The sequence below is a fragment of the Myiozetetes cayanensis genome, unplaced genomic scaffold (assembly GCF_022539395.1).
Source record: "Myiozetetes cayanensis isolate MyiCay16 unplaced genomic scaffold, myiCay2020 scf2-11, whole genome shotgun sequence".
NCBI classification, from domain to species: domain Eukaryota; kingdom Metazoa; phylum Chordata; class Aves; order Passeriformes; family Tyrannidae; genus Myiozetetes; species Myiozetetes cayanensis.
Window position 1 is genome coordinate 61,457,113 of NW_026087411.1, and position 20,688 is coordinate 61,477,800.

A 20,688-nucleotide genomic window follows, 5' to 3' on the forward strand; every position below is an offset into this window, starting at 1 on the left:
AAGGGTAAATCCGTTTCTGAGCAGCAAGACAGTAAAACAGCATAGCCTGTGCTTCACTCTTGGGCCACTCTAGCCATGAATATACCCAGAATGGTACCACAGTGTTTGGTTTGTTCTATGAGAAGTGCAGATTTTCACCTCTGCTGTGTAAGAGAGAAGAACTAGAATAAGAATTTAAGTAAAGTTGGACAGAAGTTCATAATTTCTATACTTCCATAGATTTATTATCATGGATACTCTTTCGCTAGATACGTGTTGTGGATGTAAATTGTGTCCTCTTCTGTCTGTGAAGCTATACAATGATTCCCTCCCCCAGCAGAAAAAGTGACACTATCACTGTGAAAAACATACTTACATGATCTACTTTTCTGGTTTTTATTAACTCAACGTTGTCTCCTACAAATACGATTTGTCATTCATCAGAAGTTTTGAAATGTAGACTTAAGTTACACATAGGTATAAAAAGCATAAAACAGCACACACGGTACCACTGTTTAGACCAGAAAACATTGTGTTGTCCCACAGATAAGAGCACTATTCAAGCTCAGCTCAGTTTCCTTCTGCCTCAGGGATTCAGTCTTCAAAGCTGCAGATGTTTCTGCTTCTTTTCCCTCAGCTGGTGAAGCCCTGCTGGCTTTCCCCTGATGTTTCTCACCCATGTCTGAAGCACGGACCAGGGAACCACAGGGCAATCCCATCCTGCTCCACTAGAGCTTATAAAACCTTGGGCTCCTACTGGCTCTTCAGATACATTTTCCTCCTTCTCTTAATATTTATGTACAATATATGAAGGGATACGATTTTTGTCTTTGATTTAGACATATCTCTTGCCTCATACTTAAACAATAACTTGAAAAATATTTTACAAAGAAAAAGAACATTGTTCATCTGAACGTAATTCATTATTATATTGCTATATTTTATACCCTATTATTAATATATACAAAATTTCTTAATTGCCTTTTACAGATGCATGGAAGCATATAATATAACAGTTTTAAAGTATCCCATCTTTAGATTTTTTTTTCCTTGGCTCATGTCAATCTTTAATAAACTATGGTTGCTTGGAGAATATAGGAAGTATTTGGAATGTTGTTTAAAGTTTAATAATAACTGGTAGCATTGTCCATTTGCAGCCTGAATGGTTGGAACACCTGTCAGGGCGATCTGGTAGAGATAGCAGCATCATAAGACTTAAACAATCATGGAGGGATGTTAATGTGCAGTGTCAACAGGTGCCAGGTCCTGTTCTTTGTTTGGGGCTTTTCTTTTCTTCGGCTGGGTTTTGCTGTTGTTTTCCCTCTGTTCTCGGTTTTGTCTTCGGGCTGCTCGTCCTTTGCTTTCCTGTCTTGTCTCCTTGCTTTCATCTTTGTTGGGCTTTTTTCTTTTCTCCTCCCTATTTTTTTTCCCTGAAAAAAATGATGGCACATTAGAATATTTGCTCAGGCTGTTGCAATCTCTGAGTCCCTTGTTTTCCCATAACCTGTGAAACCAGATCTGGGCTATGGCAAAGCTCCTGTTAGGAGCTGGACACCCATATTAGTATTTGGAAATGCCCAACTCTTCATCAAACTACTAAATTTGGCCACTGGATTAGTACCTCCCATCAGTCTGACTCTGAGCAAAGAGCTGAGAGCTCCCTGGGTAGTCCCAGTGCTTTAGAGCTGGTATAAGTGTCTCACATATGCCTGTCTCCCATAGCCAGGGGCATAACTCCGAAAAACCACCACTGGCTATTTTGTGGACATCAATGGCTGAAGCTGGATAGCATGGAAGTTAGCAATTTTGTGACTCCTCTTCACTGTCAAAACTCAGCATCTGTGCCTCTCCCCTCCCTTAACCTCCACCACACCCACATCTCAGGGGATTTTTGTTATTTCAGCATAAATCCCATGACAAAGTATCAGCTCCAGCACAGGTATGTGATTGTCTTCAGACTAAAATGTTGTATTCCAAGTCTCAAGTCAGGCTTTAGGCCACTGTTGCAAAATTAGGTATTTGAGTACTTTATTGCTTTAAATACTTACAAGAGTAAGATGCTGAGGATTTTGTTACTGCTACAGACCTCTGCAATAAACCATCCCATCCCCTTAGGGACATTAAAAGTTTGTATATTGGCTGTGGAGATTGTATTACAGAGTGCATTTATGCTTACATATGAGGAGGAGTGTGGTGTGGCACTGGAACAGGTTGCCCACAGAAGCTGTGGACACCTCATCACTGAAGATGTTCAGGGTCAAGTTTCGAGCAATCTGATCTAGCAAATGATGTCCCTACCCACAGCAGGGAGGGGTTGGAACTAGATGATGTTCAAAGGTCCCGTCCAACCTAAACATTTCTGTGATTCTATGATTCTATTCCTTCTATTTCCTTTACAAACCAATGCAGGAATGACATTGGATTGAGCTTGTATGTACATACAAGCCTAAAAGAGATTAGATTTTTTTTTTTTTTTTAATGTGTGGAACTGGTTTATCAACTGATCCATGCAGCTGAAATTCACCTGTGGTTAGATGAATCCCAGTAATATCTTCAAAGGTAAGCTTGCTTGAGACTTTCATGACAGAATATCGTACTGACCCTTATGCCTCCTTACATGGAGAAATTTCTAGACAAGTATTGAAAAGCATCTGGCCAAACTCTCTTTTATGATATCCTGATAATGATACTACTGAAAATAGTCTATCCCTCTTTGTTACAGAAGAAAGTACTTTTTGCTTTTAAATATCAACAGGCATAATCCAGGTTTTCCTACACTGATATTGGGCAAGTTACTCAAATCTGGCGATAAGTTTTACTGTTAGGTTTTGCTGATAGGTTTTGAGGGTGGTGAATGCACAGAATTGTGCCCATTCCAGCCTCAAAACCAAAGCTTTTTTGATTTGATTTTTTGATGCCTCTCTGGGCTCTATGGGAATATGTCACAATGGGGGATTAGGTGCAGGGGAAGTGGCTTTGTTCTAAGAACAGATAACCATCCAAGGAGGTACTAGTCAGATAAAGGGAGAGAGATTCAGAGGAGGTGAAGAGAAGGCAGAAAGCAAAGAACAAGACTAAGATGTAAGAATATGCTCTATCCTCTTCTTATTGTGTAAGTCTATGGGATTATTTTAAAGCTTGTCCATTCCTTACCACCACTGGCATCAGAGAGCAAGGAAAGGTTTAGATACACTTTAGATGTTAAGTCAAACAGGGACAAATATCTGTTGTTATTGTCTGTTGTTCCTGAAATGTGCAGTAAGGCTTTAAATGTAAAATGACACCTTAAATTTTAGAGAACCAGTCAGATATTACCTGAATATACACCCACATACCTGCAGAATCCCTCTTAGTTTGTCAGTGCCATAAAAGATACATAGAGGTGATCAGGGGAGACCTGCAGGATGGACATGGGAGGCTCAGTGAGAGCTACCACCCACTGGGAGAACTGGGATTGCTCCATGCAGAAGTGAACATACATCTTACCCAGCTATAATAATGTCTCTTACTAATGGATAAATGACAGTATGGGATTTCATTCCAGTGGTTTGTAAATACAGTTGGCCCAAGATAAAATGTTATTCAAATGGAAACTGTCCAGACATTCAGTGTTTGACATTGCTCACTTGGTGATTAGCCAAAATCATTCAGCTGTGACTTCCCAGCTACAATTCTTTGAGTATGTTGGAACAACATGTAATGATTTTCCTTTCAGTTATGGACCAGGATGTATGTATTTATATGTATGTATGTATGTGGATATACTGAGAATCAGATATCTCTGTCTAGCTAGAGACTTATCTAGGCATGGCTTCACTGTCTGTGTTTTAATTATCGGTGTCTTTAAAAAGAACAAGGAAAACTGATTTCTGCAAAACACTTACAACTGAGTCTTAATTCTCTTCTACTCTGAGGATAGCTAGTTTGGACTTCTCTGTGCAAGTTTGTATATTGTTTAGTGCTATCACCTCCATGTTGTTGCCATTTCTGAAAAGATCTGCCCTCATGACCTGTGCTGTTCTAGTAATGCAGTAAAGCACAGAAGGTGCATCTCTGATGGTTCTTTAGTTCCTTTCACTTTTTTTTTTTTTAAATAGGAATTTTTATATGACAGTATAATGTTATTTCCAATAGTCCTTCATTCAGTTCAGACCCAAGGGAAGATTCTATCAGCAGTTATCTGCTAGAACTGGGGTGTAGCAAGAGCCATATTCTTGTGTACATCTCCCTCCCTGTTCATATCCCTGCTCTCTTCTTCCCAGAGGCTTGTTCCTGAATATTTTTTAATTCTTCTTACTACTTGCCGACACCCACTTCAGCAGCACATTGAGCTGGACACCAGAAGCTGTGGAAATTGACTGACTACCTGTGAAATGAAAAGTGGAAAAATTACATGGGCCATTATGTTTACAAGCTCATCTCTGAATAAGAGATGGCCTTTCAGTACTTAAAGAGAACTTATAAAAAAAGATGAAGAATTACTCTTTACATGGGCAGATAAATGATAGGACAAGGGAGAGTGGTTTGAAACTAAAAGAGAAGAGATTTAGATTAGTTGTTAGGAGGAAGTTCTTTTTTGTGAAGGTGGTGAGACACTGAAACAAGTTGTCCAGAGAAACTGTAATCACCCCACCCCTGAGAGTGTTCAAGGCCAGGTTGGACGGGGCTTTGAGCACCCTGGTCTGGTGTAAGGTATCCCCCCGCCCATGGCAGCGAGATTGGAGCTGGGTGATCTTTAAGCCTCTTCCAACCCAAATCATTCCATGATTCCGTGAACTGCTTTACCTTTGAAGAAGAAGACAAGGAAAGGGCTGCATGGGTTTAAACATGTAACGTATTATGTGTGTGTGTATATATATATATATATATATATGCATAAATCTATGTGCTGTGTAGGTAGCAGTGCTTTTTCCCTCGGCCGCGCTGCCGTTAGGGAGTCTCCCCTGGGAGCGGTTCCGGAGCCGCCCGCGCGGGGGCGCCGCGGGACCGCTCCAGGAGCGGGGGGTCCCTCCCGCAGGCCGGCAGGACCTCCCCGCTCTTTCCTTGCCCTCTCCTCACGCTCTCGGGAGCTAGCGAGGAGCGCTTCCCTCTTCGCTTTGCCTTGCCTGCGTGTGAACTTTTCTCAGTCGGCCAGGAAGAGGATGTTAAAAAAAAAAAAAAAGGGCAGCGTGTTGTTGTGACAGCATGGGAATGTCGTACTTTCCCGGTGGGTCGCAAATTCATACAGTGATGGACTAGCGCTGCTAATGTCTATTTCTTCTTCAATAAACCCTTTCAAAACAAGTAGATAAATAATAAAAATTTAGGATAAGTCGTTTTAGACGGGAGATAATGAAGCATTTTCCAAGAGAATGTTATGCTCATGAAGATGTGGATTCATGAGATTCTAATACTTCTCTGATACTACATGCTACTACTATTGTATAACAAACGTAAAATACTTCCAATATATATTACAGTAAAGTAATTATTTGGCATTAAAATAGCTTTTATTCCAGAACCGAAACTTTGTATGGGCAACTGTACTGGAAGAATTAGCCTGCAGGCACTGTCCAAAGAGTTTTCTGGTACACAGGAGACACTTTGCTGCTTCTAATAATAGCAAATCTGTATATTGAAGAAGATGTAGAGACGTGCTATAACTTTGAGAAATGCAATAGTTCAAATTAAATGCAGACATGAAATTAATTTATATGACAATATAATTACATGTCAAATCAGATTCAAGGTGCTGAATTCTTGTTAATCTAATTTATAGACCCTGGTCAAAGAAACTCCTGAATCTATATTTACGCAATCCCTCTCTGAATACATCAATAAGTATGCAAACTAGAGTATTTCAGAGAAACCTTTGCATTTTCAGGTGTGGTGTTTCCATTAGACCTATAGCTGTATTTTACTGATTACAGGGAGGAGGTGTTGGTAGTGACTTAGGAGACCTTGGTACTCAAGATCACTGTGTGACAGAGAGTTACTTAGAAAGTCATGACTGGCATGGATTAACTACCACAGAAGACAAATTTCATCTGCTTTAGGCATTGTCACTTAGTCCCACCTATTATATTCAGTGGTAATTATTACAGGGAACTCAGTGCAGCGTATTTGTTCATTTCTCCATTCTGTGGGCACTGAAACCCCAAACCACCATAGGAAGACATAAAATCTCATTGTGCAATCTGCTTTGCTTTGATGGGGGGTGTGTTACAGGGTAGGCCTCGTGGAAAACCCAGAGGGATTAGAATCTGGCATCAGACATTTGGGATGATTGCATTTCTTTCATCACTCCCATGAAGAAATTTGGCCTGGGAGAGCAGAAGGGGCAAGAGGAATAATGGAACTGTGCCTGTTGGGGTTGCAGACACTGATGTAATAGTCTCTGCTCTGGAAGGGTACTGGTGCTCTTCTACTGTGCCTGCCACCACAGACCACAAAAAGTCTCCCCACTACACTGTAAAAAGCTGAAGAGCTGTAACAAAAGACCACGAGCCACTGCTGTAATAGGACACAGTGTTCTTTCACACTCTTCACAGCCTTGTATCACCTCTTGGCACTTTCCTGGCTGCAGGAGCACTGTCAGCACCAGTGCTCCAGTACCAGTGCCCCAATCCCTCCGTACCCCAGAGGTTACAAGGACAAAGCTTGAGGGTTAAGTGCCACCATGCTGTGCCACTCTCCTTCCCACCTGTCCATACCCTTCTCAGAGACATTTTTAGTCCTCTCAGACTAAAAGTCTGTCATGCTTTCATCATGACATGACCTGGACAACAACAGCATGGCATGTGCTGAGCAATGATTCCAGGAAGATGAGCATGCCTCAGGCTCTAAACTCACTATAGCTCCGTCTACAATACAGTCATGCCATATTATGCAAATGAGTGGATCATAATAATTTTCAAATAAAGTGACTTTTTTTTTTCTATAACACAGCCTATAGCATGTATTCGTACTACTTGCTAGGATAACAAGCCTCCAAACGCCCATCTGCCTAGTGATGCAATGGACATTCTACTTTCATTCCCAAGTCACAAGTGGCTGATTCGTTTGGTAAATCTTTTTGAAGTTTAAACGGTATAACTTTCTTAACACCAATTTTTTTTTTTCCCCTAGCTACTGGGGCCCTATTTTATTATCAGAAGATTTCCAGGTTACCAGGGTGGTGAGGATCAAAAACTTCAGAACAACTCAGGTGCTAATGACTTAGTGCATTTCTTGGCCTTACTTTCTCCTAAAGATGGCCCAACTGAAGAGAATATAGGTAAAAATTTTAACAGAGCTAAGGTCCAAAGGCATTCAAGGAGCAATTAACTTGGCCAAACCTATGTTCTCCTGCTGTTGAGATGCATGTAGGCTATCCTCATTCTGAACAATGGCTTCCCATACCACTCCAGATGGATACAGAACTCAAAGCATGTGTCGTATCCACATGGATACTTCTCTAGATGTTGACTTCAGATGTCTTTGTATGAGATTTATGATCCTTGAGGGTTCACTTGCCTCTGAAAATAGGATCTGAACCACTAGGCTACATTCACTTGAAAAATATTCTTATTTACATTGTGTGTGCTAGCTTGTTCTTGCAAGAAGAGAACAGCGCTGAAACAGGCACATTAGTAGGAATGAGAATGTTGTTTCCAGTTACAGAAATAGCTCAGGCCTGTGCCACAACCATTTGCATAAAATGGGCAGAGAGGAATGGGAGGAGGCTGAGGAGCAGATTAGCTATGCCAAGACAGGAGATGTCAGGTTTTACTGGTGTAGGAGATAAGTATAAAGCTGTATCCTGTTAGGTGCGTGGGAAGTCATAAGTATGTGGGCTGCTTGGGAAATGACCCTGCTATGTTCATGAGCTCATAAGCAAGGTTTATGAAAAGTCCCTGGCTTGTGATGAGGTCTTTGCAAACGTGTTGGTTCTGCCTTTCCTGTGTCATAGAAAAGACATTACCAATGCCTGAAAATAGAAGAATATCCACCAGTCAAAGAAGCAGACAGAGGAGAAGGATTGCTATAATGAGTTCTGTTTGCTGTTTCCTTCTCACTTGTCTGTTGGGACCGAGGGAATTTGTTAACAGCCTTGTTTTAATCAGGACTAATGTGCTAACAACAGCAATTTTGTAATTACGTAACAGTTTTCATCTTATAAGAACCCACAGCTTATAAAGTTTGAACACAGCTTCCAAAGAGAGGAAAGTAATGTCTGTTTAGCAGAGTAGAAAATCACTCCCCATTGCTTCTCACAGGAAGTGACATACGCCATGCTGGTATTCAGGAAACTGGCATTTTCTGCCTTGAGACTTTTAACAGTGACTTCTGAATGGGATTTGGTGTTTACAGCTCTTCTAAAAGTGTCAGAAAAGGTACATCAGTGTCCAAATCCACTTGATAGGCCTCTTTTAAGACTGTTGGAATCAGGTGCAAATACGAAGGTTGGGAATAAGAGTGATTGGTAGTAAAAGCCCTCACCCTGTCATTAGAGCATCAGAATACTGGGAGGAATCTCCAATAGCTTGTTTTCCTTTTAGGCACCAATAATTCAAGCCCTCCTGTTAACTTGGATTGAGGTCATAAATAAAGTCCTTTTTAGAGACTTAGTTCAGCTGGTGCAGGCTTTTGAACGAACCAGAAATAAAAATGTGATGCTGCATTATGTCAGAGCTGCATGTTTAGTCTGCCTCTCTAGAAATAATCAAGAAAAGTTATACATGATAAGAGACAGATGCTAGTGCCTCAGTGGACATTTGAAGTCTTTCTAGTACAGTAGTAAAAAGGCGAAAACACACAAAGAAACTTTTTTCTTTAGTACTCAAATTTGTGCTCGAAGTGCTCTGAAGCAAGAGGTAAATGAGAAAAAATGCTTTCCTTGGCTTTACTTACACTGATTGCCTTAATATAACCTGCTAATTCAGATGATACCTCTGTGACACCAATGCCTGGATGCATCTCTAGGAATGCCTGTTTCCATAAGCAGTGTTCCATAGTTCAGAGCTGGGCTACGCTGATGGTTGAGTACAGATCCTGGAGAGAATTTGCAAGTGCTGACTCCAACATTTGGGCCAGGCCAGCAGTTCCTGCCCAGGTACTACACACCAGGACCAGGGAGCCCAGGCATCTTCCACCATTTCATTTGCTGATATAGGAGCAGTTATACCCTCCCCTAGAACCTCCTCCTTACATTTTCTTAAGCTTTCTGATATGCCAGGAGGGTGAGGAGTCAACAGGATGCAGCTCTGGCTCCTCTCAGCACGGTTCACTTGTCCTCTCCTCTCTGAGCATGGTTTGTTTGTGTTTCTGCCTGGGGTGACACCTGTGCTGACAGGTAGATGGGAGTCCCTGTGCATCCCACAGGTAACCCAGGCCAGCCAGATGACTGGATCAGACTGTCAGCAGTAGGTAACATGCAGGGGGACAGCAGCTCCTGATGGATCCACTCAGCAAAACCATCAGCACAGAGCCGGGTGCTATTACCTAAATTCACTGGAGGCTGGATTCTGCTCTCTGTTGTACTTGTTCAAACATATGGAGGTCACCAAGGTTGGTGTCTGGTGTAAATGAAGGGAGAATTTGCTTTCAAGGATACTTTTCAAATCAAGGTGTTGAAAGTTGACTGTCTCTTTCTGTTTTGTGTCTCCAATGTGTGTGTACTATTTCTGCTGGCCAAAACATTGATCCTCCCCTCTCAAAGTAGCGCAAATATGTCCAAATGCATTTTCCTGCTGATTAAAATGACATGTCAGGTTTCTAAATTTCATACAGATCAGAGCATCCAAAGGTCCCCTCTCAAAAAAGGTGACATGAGATTTCACTTTGACCATCTCCATATGCTGCTGAAGAATTTTGCTCATCTGTTGAGAGAATACCTGGCAGTTTACCATGTAGAGAGATGCTTGTGGAAAAGTACACTGGGATCACCAAGACTCTTGGGCTGCCTCTGAAAAAGGCTCAGGAAATTTTTATGCCAAAAGGATTCAGAACATAGCCCTAGGAAGATCAGGAAGCTTGGATGAACAAGTTGTCAGAGGCATATCAGATTTTCAGGCTGTTGAGTTTTTGTCAGCCTGCCAGGTGGGTTGCCAGAGGTCAACCCGATGGACAAACTGCCAGGATATTAGGTAGAAACCTAACAAAAAGACAAAATTGTTTCAAAAGCCTACGGACTTTCTAATAGGAATTAATTGAAGTCAGCAAGTTTCTGGGAAATGTGATGACTAATAATCTGGTATTTTCCATTTATTTGGAAAATTACGGTCTATAAAATATTAAAAATAATATTTCTAAGTTGGTGTCAAGGAGGATATGCATGAAAAAAACTTGAATGTAAATATTTGAACATTGCCCATAAGTCTTCAATTTAACATGAATCACAGATACGAATTTTTTTTTTTTTCCAAAAATGTGATAAGTTTATTCTTTTTAAATCCCTCTGAGGATAAACTGTGCATTTAGAGCTTTTTGTAGTAACACAGCTTTGCACACTGAAGTGAGCTGCTGGCTTTATGAGTAGCCTGAAGTGGAATGTGAAGAATGATTATGCCTTGTGCATCACTGGAGTCCACTTCACTTAGTATACTTTATAAACTGACTGCCATGCCATTTAGTTTGGCCCAAAGGCTAGAGGAGATGCAGCCCCCATTGAGATGAGAAAGCAGCCTCTCATGACAGAGGGCTCCTCCAAGTGCTGAGGATGGTCTGTAACCCCTGATCCACACCTCTCCAGGAGATCTGACCCGTGTCTCGTCTCACACAGCTTCTACTGGCAGTGTACGATGGCAACTCAGCAGAACTTGCTGCAGGCATGTTTTATTTTTTAACTTAGTGCTTGGCTGGTACCTTAAGAGTGTTACAGCAGTGCTGGTACATTGGTAACAGCCCTAGGTGTGCCTGTGGTCTGTGTGCAGACCATACATCAGGGCTGGTTACAAGAGTTGAACTACTGCAATGCAAGAAAGGTTAAAGGGAACCTGAAGCAAAAGTTCAGCAAGTGATATTTTCAGTGCAACAATGTATTGCAACAAGTCAGGACCTTTTCTAGCCTCTGAAATCTGGGACTGTGGGGACCAGCACTCTCTCTTTCCAGCTGCCTCCTACCTCCAGATGAAGAAGCCCACTGCACATTAGTCAGCAAATATATTCATGCTTCTCTTTAAAACTGAGTAACTAATCACTTTCCTACCTCCTCCAAGAGTTTTTGCTTTAGTCAAAAGTAGAAACTGCTCACTATCTGAGCACCACCTGCTTTAGTTGGTGACTTGTTAGGCAATCTTTTATAACATCCGAGACAAACCCTGTAGCCACTAAACCCAATAATATTTTGCAAGGGTTTGGTATGGCATTCTCCGAAACACTTTACAGACTGTCATATGGAAGTGTAGAAGTCTCAGGGGCAAGAAAACAGCAAATAGTTGGTGCACACATACTGTAGCAAGATACTATAAGGGACAAGGTGCTTTGTTCAAGGAATTCAGAGCAAATAGACCCTTACTCCAACCTCAACCAGAAACTCTAAGAAGTAACTTAAAATTCTTCATGTACTTTTGAAAATGCTACCCAAAATGTCTCTTTGTCCAAGAAATTAATATATGTGCTCTGAAAGAGTGAGTTGCTTTCAGATAGAAAACAGAGACTCCATCAGCCTTAAGCCTGAAGTATTTAGAGGTATTCACAGAGACCCTTCCATCTCCATATTGCATCTTCCATTGTGTCACATTTAAACTTGAGAGATTTATCCATTGAGGCTTTAGTTCAATTTCAGACCACTGTGGAAAAAAATCCAGGAACAAAAAATATGCCGTGTCTGGGAATGTGATCCTTTGTCTCAGTGACAAAAACTTCTACTCTTTATAATATGGTCTTTATATGATTTCCTCAGGTTCCACAAGTGTGAAACAGAGAGAAGAGTACCTTAATTTTGGGATCTATTGATATCTTTGGGATCTATGGTTAAAAACCACTACTACTGCAAATCAGAGGCACCGAAAGGGACAGAGAGTCCTCCTTGCCTCAATTAATGGTTTGAAGGACCAAATGTCATACTTCAAATGGAGAGCTCACAATTCTTCTTTACAGAAATATTGTTTCCTTGCACATACTTAAAGGTAGTAGGGGCTGGATCACCCACTGGCATTCCCTCCCACCACCCACATCATATGAGAAATAAAGTCAGTTCCTCTGGATTTAAACTAAATCCTTCTGGTTTAGCAATGCACATTTCTACTTAGGCAATAAACATCTGTCGTCTGCCATTCATTAATATTAATTATAAATGGTCACTAGCTCATGGGATCCAAGTCCACCAGCTGAGATTTTTCTAAATTTGACCTTGTTAGGTTTGTATAAAAAGTGTTCAGAAGGGTTCTTCGAAGCTCGAAGCCAGCAATAAGTGCAATTTGCAGAGTACAGCATTTAGATTACGCACTTAGAACAAGGGCAGTCAGAAGGGGTGATGGGGAGCGGAGAAGGGGAGGGAAGAGGGAAGACAGAGCCTGAAACAGAGCTCCTTTAAATGCTTAAGAGTTTTAGACCTTTCTGCAGGCTAATGACAGGGAGAGGCATTGTCCATAATGAAACCAGCCCATCCATTAAACATTACTGTAAATGAAAGGTTGCGTGAATTAAAGGTTGTTCATCTCATGTTTCAGGAATGTAGCTGTGTTTCATGTCTGAAGCCTGTTTTCCTTTTAAATGGAGTTCTTTGGATGACAAATGAGAGAGAATTTCAGAAAGCAAATGGGCAGAAGTAAATACATGCTTAAGAACAAAGCAGAGACATAACTGTAGCTGTAAATCTTTATACTGAGGCTACTGTTTGCCTTAGATATTGGGAAGGATTAGATTAGAATTGAAAAATTTCATTACTGGGTCATTTTGCTTATGTACCAAAACAACAATAGAAAATTTGTTTGTCAAATCCTGCCTTAATACTACCTGTATATGTTTCATACATGAAACACTGCTGAAATATTTTGCTATTAATTTGGATTTCAAGGAACTAAAAATAGAAAATTTAGAAAATGCTTTTTCTGAATTTTGCATGACTACCACATTTTTAAATTATAAGTGTTGTTTTTTTCCTCCCTGTTAATTTTTTACTACTGAAAAATCACTTCAACAAAAATTACTTGAAAATAATAGTTGTTTTCATCTGTCCTTATTTTAGCCCTTTTTTTTTCAGGCCTAAGCACACAGCAATATGTCCCTCATGGGCCATATCTTCATCTGCTCTTAAAATATACACACCTTCATTGGCAGAGAGATGCTAGCTCATATCTCTGGTGAATTAGTAAGAAAATCCAGCCTTAAAATCTTTCCTATAACAAAGATGCAAAACTGATGAAGGCAAAGAAAAACATGAACAAATATCTCAGCAATGCAAATTACTAAACTGGACAAAACGAAAGGAAAATTGAATTCAGTTCTTTGACTCAGGCCCAAAAAAAGTCTGAGGTTGGTAAAGACAGCAGGAGGCCTTATCCTGATGTCAGTGAACAGAGGTACTTGGATTTGTGCTCTGTAAACGTACAGTATGTTGCCTGTAAGACTCCCTGGGAGTCTTACAAAAGGCAACAGATAAGAAAAAAAATTTGTGGAAATTCTGTAGCCATTTTATAAATGTTTATCAAAGCATTATCTAGTCCATTACTAGTCTATGAAGCTGAACTACTATACTTAGGCTCTCTTTGATGGATGTTTGTCTAACCTCCTAAAAATCTTCCACGATAGATGTTCCCTCAACCTCCCTCCTGTTCTTTACGATATCTGATAATAATATTGGATGTTATCATCTCGTTGGGAATGTTGTGAAGCTTCTTTGGACCTTTATAAACAAAGGTATGGCAGCAAGTGTTTAAAGTCGTAAGTTTTCAAAGTTATGAAGGAGGAAGAGAGCTGGGAGGTGGCAGCCTAAGCAAACCAAAGGCTGCATCAGGTGTCAGAGCTGGCAGGGAGAGTGAGCTGAGAAGAGACAACGAGACTGGAGATGTAGAGACTTGGGTGGGGAAAAGCAAACAGAGCTGACTGGGTGGGGAAGGACAGGCAAATATCCAGAAAGACGAAGAGAAACAACAGCCGAGAAAGTGCTCCTTTGTTTTCGCTTTATTACAAAGGAATGCTGAAAATCCTTGCTTTTTGGTTAGATCCACAGTACCCTGAAGTCAATGGGATTTCAGTGGGTCTTGGATCAGGCCCTTTAAAATAAGACCAGCTTTAACACAATAATGAATAAGTGCCACTGCTGCCCATGACTGCAGTATTATAACAGCATGGCTATACATGGAAGTGTTCCACAGCCCAGGATTTAGCTGATTAAACAATGCTGGATGTGTCGCCATTAGACTCGAAACATCCACTGCCTGATTTACTCTGTAGCTCACATACCCCAGATGTTTTGCATTCTTGGACTAAATTTGATAGATGTGCTATCAAACTCCTCTTGCATTTGTTCTTCTTTCCAGGACAGACAGGTCAAAATAGGGAAGGGTTTAGATCTCCATGTGGTGAGGGCCAGGTGAGCTCTGCTGTCAGCAGTCACCTCCCTTCACTTTTACTTTGTAATAATATTGTCCAAAGGTGAGAAAACAGCTCGCTATGGTCTTCTGAAGAGTGAACAAGATATCCTGCTGTGGCACACAGTCTGGAAGAGTCTCATTTCCTCTTCCAGCAGTGACAAACATGCATCTCCCTCAGAAAAAACTCCTTAAATCAGTAGAAGTTAGGGGAAGGACTTTGGAAGCATCAGCTGTGAGATGTGACAGAAGACCATTGTGGAGAGAAAGATGAGTATGTGATGATGTTCTGGCAGAGGAGGGAAAGGAGGTGGGGTAGGAGAGAATGATGTGCTCTCTGCACATGGTCTCTGCCCTGTGGTGCCAAGAGGCGAGAGCAGCCACAGTTTCCTATTTGCCTCTCCCTGAAACTCAACAATATGAAGTTGCTGAAGGTGAATATGCCATGAATAAGTTTAGTACAGCTGTACCAGGGCAGAAGGCCAGAGACTAGGCAGACCCCTGCATGTCTGCACAACATAACTGGTACTTTGTTTAAAGACTCTGACCTGCAACAGTGCTCTCTCTTCTCCAGTCAAACCTACTGTGGAGGGAATAGCCCCAGTTAGTTTGGCTGCAAGCCAGAAGGTGGCCCTTGGCCATGTGGGCAAGGAGTAGACTTCTGCCTGGTGTTTTGCAGGATAGACATGGATGTGGATTTCACCTTCTAGAGCTGGAGCTCTCAATCCCAGACATTTTTATTGAAGGGGGAAGACTTTAGGTAGGTGCTGGAAATTTGGTGTGGAATGAATATCTGATGGATACTTTGGAAGAGGGAGTTCTTGGGTGTTTCGTATTTCTTTCTGTTTTTACTGCAAAGCTCAGGCATCTAAAATATAGTCAACTAGCCAATTCTGGAGCACAAGGAGGCACCAGAAGGGAAGACCAGAAAGAAAAAGAGCTGATTTCTATCCCTTATTTGGTTTAGGGATCTGAGGAGGACTGCTCTCACATTGTTCACATTTTAATAAAATAATGCAATCAGCGTTTTTCTGATTCACTTCCCTTATGAGAGCAATTGACTACACACTTCTGTCTCAGCTTTGACACTATTCCTTAATACAAGGTTGATATTTTTTATCACCAGCATGTCCACCACATTTTTTATAGTTTGCTGCAGAGGACCTCAAGTCATCTGAGTGACCTCCCCACTCAAGGTCCCCCAGGAAAGGGAGGAAGCAGAAGGTGGCAAGAGAGGAGCTAGCAGCCAGAAAGGAGAACATACTCTGAGGAGCACAGAGACAGTGTCAGCCCAGCACCCTGTGGGGCTAAAACTGATTTTGTTACCTGAGGGCACAGCCATTTTCACCTGACTGTTCATCAAGATGCATATTATTCAGAGAGTACAACCTTGGCATGGTACACACGTACACAGCGTCCGCAGTCAAGCGTACCACGTGTGCAGAAGTGCACAGCATGTATGTAACACTAGCTTGTGTGGTTCATACGTGTCTGTCAGAACTGGAAGATATGATGAGAATTTAGTGTTCATACTAGCACAAGCAAAATGAACATACTTTTAGCAAAACAAAATATTATTATTAATTAGTTCAGATTTTAATGTCTCCCTTTTAGGTAGTAACCTAGTAAAACTTTCAAAAACTGTCTGTGATTAAATCTTTCAAATGCTCTAAGGTTAAAAACAACTTTTTCCAACCTTTTCAGCCCTTGATTTGTAGAGTCAGTACATTCTTTACTATTAGCTATTTGAGATTCACAAATATTTCAACTCATTTCAACCTTATTTCCCCCTGTGAACCCTTCTCACCCAGATTTCTTCTCTAGGTCGTGTCCCTGTCTGGTGGCCAGCAGCAGTGGGCAGCCCTGTGCTGTCTATGCCCTGCCTCACTCAGGATATCCCCAGGATGCCATTTCACTTCGTGTTGCAACTAGCAGATTCCCGGTCTCAGCAGCCCTACTCTTGGAGGCTGGAAATGTGTTAAAGTTAAAGAGTCAAAACCCCTGCAAGGAAAGGAAATGAGAAGTCCTCTTGGCAGCAACAAACGGAAAATAAACAACCAAACTCTTCACAAGACAGATTCCTCAATTATAGTAACTCAGGCTCGCAAAGGCCAGAGTTAGGGCCCATTGGCGTATGCAGTATGTAAACACAGGGTTGCAGTAATTAGTTTCGTGTTCATTTTGAGGTTTCAGAAGTCCTGTGACCTGCTGTGGAGTAAGGTCATTAACCATAACCACACTAGTGACCTTCACACAGGACACCCCATCTCTCACAGTTATTCGAGAGAACTGCGTACTGTGATGTCTCCCTGGCTCACATGTTCCAGCCCTCTTGTTTTAAAGGCAACTGAGCTATACATGAGGGAGAAGAAGTGACTTTTGGGATGGGCTGTGACTGGAATATCCTGCTTTCCCACACAGCAATGCTAAGGACTTAAATGTGATTAAGTAAAATTACTAAATACCAGAAATATACAGAATTTCCTCCAATTCTTTTTTCTTTAATCAGAAAAAGTTGTTTCAAAATAGTATATTGAGGAATTACTGAAGTTGTGTGGGCCTCCACTGCACTGGTAAGAGAGTTTTATCCTTGGTGTGTGGAGTGTATAGGGACAGACTATTCAGAGCTTGTTCTCTAAAAGGCAACCTTTGAATAAGCAGATGTGCAGCCATTACTAGATATTTACCAACACAACAAAATGCTGCTCTAACCTTGATTTTGCCAACGCTTGGTGAAATTAGTAGTGGACATGAGTATTATTCAACTCTGATTTTTGTTTTACTGTGGCTGACCCATGGATCCTCTGAAACACACTCATCTTGCTCACAGAGTCTGTCTGAGTGAACTTTGATTTAGATTTTGCAGTGTTGCAAAGTCATTACCATGCACATGGAGAAAATGTGCCCTTTAATTTGAAAGTTAGCAGCTAAAAGTCCACATCACTCATACTAGTCTGTACTTAAAAATCATTAGAAAGAAACAGCACTTTCAGGAAGCAGATTATTTTGCCCTTCTTAGAATCTATCTTACAGCATCATAGGTGCAGTATTAAACCCACCATTAACATGACCCTTGTTTTGACAATAGCAAGCAGCTTAAATGGAATGAACCCCATCATACCCTTGCAAATCCTACAGAGGCTCAGTGGAGTCCCAGCTTGTCATTCCTATTCTGAATTTTCAGATGGCAAAACCATCTCTGTGAAAATTGCATCCAGATAAAATTCAGATTGTCCAGTGTGACAAAACAACTCAGCAAAATGCACAAGCAACTGTTCCAGAGGCCTGGCAGTCAAGAATTTTTGGGGAAAAAGGTGTATTGCCACATTAATAAACACGTTGATGTGGCACATACTTATGCAAGTCTTAAGTCGCTACAGAGAAGTTTCAGTGGGTTGTGAAGATCATGAAACCCTGATTTTACATATCAAGGTTTAAAGTCTTGTACAAAGAAGTGCGGAAACTCACGCTGATTTCAAATGACTTCTTTCACTACTGTACTGCCACCTACATTTTGATATGTAATGCAACTTACACATCTTTTCTTCTCTTTTAGTAGGGACTATTTTTAATCTGTTTTGCTTGGGATGGCTTATTGGACTGCTAATGTAATTAGTACACCTCAGTGGGGTTTGGTGCAGAATTGCTGCAGAAGCTTTTCTTTGTGAGAAATACTCACAGGGCAACTTAATTTAGACTCCAGAGCCCTCTGTGCTCCATTGCTACACTAATCTATATGGCATCAGAGTGTTTACATTAGGGTGGGTAACTCATTGAGCCTAAATTAAATGAGTGAAATTAATTTATTGACTGATATTTTAAGTTTGCACTAAGTTAAATTGTTTTCAACTACAGTAAATTCTTGATGAATGGCTTGGGATTTTTAGCTGAGTGGTGGTTTTGGAAATCTGATTGTTACCTGATAGGATTCCTTCATCACACCATAGCCAACTGAAGACTTTTTCAGACATAATCTGATTAATATGTTGGAAGCATTATGTGGATGTATAGCAATAAGGGATGGAGTAACTAGTTCAGAGAAACAAAAGAGATGAGTCTCAGTTCTCTAAGTTATTAAATCAAACCTGCATTTTTATATTCACATGTATGCAGTACAAGATAGGAGGATTTATTTTACTTTATTTACCCAAAATATATACATGCTAATTAAAACTGTTCAGCAATAAATCCTCTTTCCTTGGTTCCCTTCTCTTTACCAGTCTTGCAAATTGCAGAATTCAGCTCCTCATCTCAAAGACCCTGCTCCCTCTCTTATTCCTGCTGTATTATGAGACATTATGCTGCAGACTACAAAAAAAATCACAGCATAATGTCTCTATTCTCCTTACAGCACAAGCCATTAACTAACAAGCTACCTTGCCTCCAGGGGGTTGTAGTCTTTTGAATTTTGACTAAAATTACTCCTCTTCCTCTCATAACAATATCCTGCTTTCAGTCTGTACAAGGTGGTACATTTCTACATTCCATAGTCCAAAAGAAATATGCTATTCTACATTCATGCCACCACGTCTTCATTTCTAATGCTTGAATTTTTGCCTGTCAGGAGCAGGAACCTTCTTTGGTCTGTGTTTGCACAGAATGGGATGCAGTTAGCATTGCTTCTCTGCTTTGAACATCTAAACACCACAAGCAGGCAAATATTCAATATATGAATGAGCAACAATTGAAATGTATTTTTTATTTGCTTACAGCAACACAGCTGTGTAACCCATGTCATCTATCTATTGGCTTGCGTAATACTCAGATTTCTAAGGTGTCTTCCTTGTTCATAACTAATACTAGTTTTGATGAGTGCTTTTAGTCTCTTCAAACCGATCAGAACATGTTCTCTGAAAGCACTTAAACTGTCTGATCTCTGTGGGGGTTTAGTTGGGACTCCACAGAAAGTCATGTGGTAAAAATTCTCTTCTTGGCAGAATTACTCAAGAAAACATGCAATTCTTTCCCCACAAATACTTTTGTATGCAGAATATCAGAATTTCAGAATATTTGTCTTTTGGCCAGTAAAAGTCAATCTCACACATTTGCAGACAGCAGTCCAAAGGGACTTGTGTTTGGCCAGAGGACATTTATTAAGGGAAAGAAATAATATTGATGAATAATTTGCAGTGTTTGAAGAGCTCTGCATGTTATGATTTTCCAGTACATCTATTTGCCATTTGCCACGAATGGACATGGCTACAAGAAACGTGTGACTCAATGATCCTATGATTCTATGAACGTGTATCTGTCAGTGAATGGTAGGAGTCAAGAAAGTGTTAAGTGTGGGAAGGCAAAAGTAACAGTGCACTCCACTGGAGGAGAAAAACAAAAAGTGTGAGGGAAAGAAGGAAAGAAGAAAAAATAGAACTTAATATGCAGACTAAAATGAACTCCCCATCATGGGACTAAAAGAGAAAAATGATGAAGTAAATTACAGTGAAGTTTGGATAGGACTGAACTGTAAGAGAATCCTGTATATGAAACACATGGAAATTACCATGTCAGAACACCCTAGAATCAACTAATTTAGTGCTAAAATAAGCAAAAAGAACCTTTTAGGCTAGTTGGGCTATTTGTTTCCTCATTATTCCCATTTGTTTGCATCCATTCTGAAAATACTAGCACCTTCTCACAGTAAAACATCATTTTGCAGCCAGTGAGGGGAAAAAACCAGGGTTGCAATAGATCTCACCAGCTTCAACAACACAACAGCAGATGGAAACAAGCAAAAGAAACCTCTCTTCATCTGCTTTATCTCGTTTTGCGTAGCAGTTCCAGAGACATGTCCTTGCTGCTGTGCGATAGCAGAGCCTTAACTGACTAACATCCTGTCTCTGACCTCAACTTCTTGAGCAAAGTCTTTGAGGCATCTGTGACGAGCTCACCCCGTCATCATGTGGTCTTTGCCCTAGCTCCCTCAGCCACAGACATCTATTCAGCATGGAAATGGCCGAGGCTGACCGAGCTAACTCTCTTGTCATGGCCATGGAGAAAAGATTAACAGCGCTGTTGGTAACTGCTGGGTCTGCTGCTACACTTCAAAAGCCAATGCCATGGAAGCTAAACTCTAAAGCAACGCCTGAGTGGCCATGGGGAGTTGTACAATAAAAAAAGAGAATTTTCAGTATTTCTCAACAGTAAATACAAACTTATTTACTTTCCCTTTCAAGTGTTTCTGTTGCTACCTCCTTCTGCACTCACTGACTGGGCA

The 20,688-nt window shown here is 40.8% G+C and overlaps 1 protein-coding gene across 2 annotated transcripts in view; it reads right to left on the minus strand.

Moving 5' to 3' along the window:
- Positions 1–361: 361 nt before the first annotated feature.
- The window catches only part of RSPO3 (R-spondin 3), a 72,769-nt gene continuing 52,442 nt past the window's right edge, over positions 362–20,688 (minus strand). For both annotated transcript variants that reach the window (XM_050316239.1, XM_050316238.1), the window contains exon 5: positions 362–1,409. In XM_050316239.1, coding sequence (XP_050172196.1) covers positions 1,216–1,409 — 194 coding nt within the window. In that variant the 3' untranslated portion in view covers positions 362–1,215. The remainder of the gene's footprint in view (positions 1,410–20,688) is intronic.